This window comes from Anneissia japonica, unplaced genomic scaffold (genome assembly GCF_011630105.1).
Source record: "Anneissia japonica isolate Jap-2015-1 unplaced genomic scaffold, ASM1163010v1 scaffold93_len1081246_cov171, whole genome shotgun sequence".
In the NCBI taxonomy this organism is placed as follows: Eukaryota; Metazoa; Echinodermata; class Crinoidea; order Comatulida; family Comatulidae; genus Anneissia; species Anneissia japonica.
This window is the reverse complement of record NW_022726429.1, coordinates 1,057,778-1,059,543: the sequence shown is the minus strand read 5'-3', so window position 1 is coordinate 1,059,543 and position 1,766 is coordinate 1,057,778. Positions and strand designations below refer to the sequence as shown.

Below are 1,766 nucleotides of genomic sequence, written 5' to 3'. Positions count from 1 at the left end.
TCAAAAATAAAAAAAGAAATGTTAAAAAAATAAATAAATAAAATAAATAATTTTTTTTTTCAAAAATATTTTTTTTTCAGTACCATAGAAGACATGCGCGCGAGGGTAATAAACTAATACCGGTAACTTTTAATTGGGCCTAATATCACAATGTATTTATCGACAGATAATAATAATATGCAGTGTATCGATCTGTGATGAGGGGAGAGGATGATGAACGTTGGGACCAGTGCAGGGGAGGTGGTTGTAGACAATACTGGGGATAATACAAGATGTCTCCGAAGCAACCCACGGCTTACTGTTGTTTACCAACGGTATATAACCAAGGTCAACGGATAAGGATGGCTAAAAACTTTTCTTGAAATTTTTTTTTTTCAGAACCATAGAAGAGAGTGCTCCAGGGTTTTTTTTTTATTGGGCCTAATATTACAATGTATTTTATCGATAGATAACAATAAGATGCAGTGTATCAATCTGTGAAGGCGAAGAGGATGATGAATGCGGGGACCAGTGTAGCACAGGGGAGGCGGTTGAAGACAGTACTGGGGATAGTATTAGAGGTCGCCGAAGCAACCCACGGCTTACTGATGTTTACCTAACTGTATAGAGCCAAGGCCAACGGATAAGGATAAGGAACGTTCAACCTATAAGTTGCACTAAATAAACATACTTTGACGTAGATAAAGTACCTATAACAAAAAAACTAAAACCCGCAAGTAACCAGAGGGATTTTCTTAATAGACAATTGTATCTATTTAATTTCATCTAACAGTTGTTAAGCCTAATATTTCTAATGCACTCATTATTTGACAGAGAATTTTTAATTTCAAGTTAATTTGCATATAGGCCTATACAAATTAGGCAATTTCAATGGAGAGAAGGAGAGTTCATCTTTTTTTAGCGAGGCCTAGTTGTTAATTATTCTGTTGAATGTATTTATTTATGTCATTAAAACATGAGTTAACGCAACTCTCATAATCGTTGATGGTCATTCTTTCATTTTATTCAATAATAATAATAATAACAACAACAACAACAACGACAACAACAGCAACAACAACAACAACAACAACAATAATAATGATGATGATGATGATGACGACGATGATGATGATAATAATAATAATGATAATAATAATAATAATAATAATAATAATAATAATTGATCTCTAATTAATAATGATAATGATTATATAGTTTATATATCAATATTCCACACTTCTGCATCGTGGCACACGGAAGCGCGGTACTGTCAATGTCGTCACAATAAAATACAGTTCCCGAACGTTCAAATTTATGCGACAATGCTCATAAATACAGTAATGTCAAACGAATAATTCTTTAATGACACACACGATAGCCCTACAATGAAAAAAATAATTATCTTTCAACAACTTGTTATTGTAATAGAATTCAATTTATATATATTTTCACATAGATAAATGCTGTCACAATCAAATGCAACAATACAAACTTAAAACTTTATTCAAGTGCTCATGGAAATTGTTTTCTTTTGTTTGAGCCTAATAGATGCATGATAATGTACGATAACTTTATTGACATAGGTTATACCGTATAGTACTGAATAAAATTTCTGTTAAAAATTAAGTTTTTTTATTGCAATATCATTTCGCACAAAACAAGACATTACAAAACAAAAAAATGCTCTTAAATAAAGCCAGTAATAATGCTAAATTTCGGAAATTATTTAAGGCAAGACAACATAGGTCAAACAGGAAAACTTAATATGGGTACCTGTCATATAT

General features: G+C 31.5%; 1 protein-coding gene across 1 annotated transcript in view; it reads left to right on the top strand.

The window, feature by feature from the left end:
* Positions 1-969, top strand: part of LOC117113203 — a 21,618-nt gene extending 20,649 nt beyond the window's left edge. The window contains exon 11 of the mRNA XM_033256491.1: positions 449-969. Within this exon, the coding sequence (XP_033112382.1) occupies positions 449-607 (159 nt within the window). The 3' untranslated portion in view covers positions 608-969. The remainder of the gene's footprint in view (positions 1-448) is intronic.
* The last annotated feature ends 797 nt before the right edge of the window (positions 970-1,766 follow it).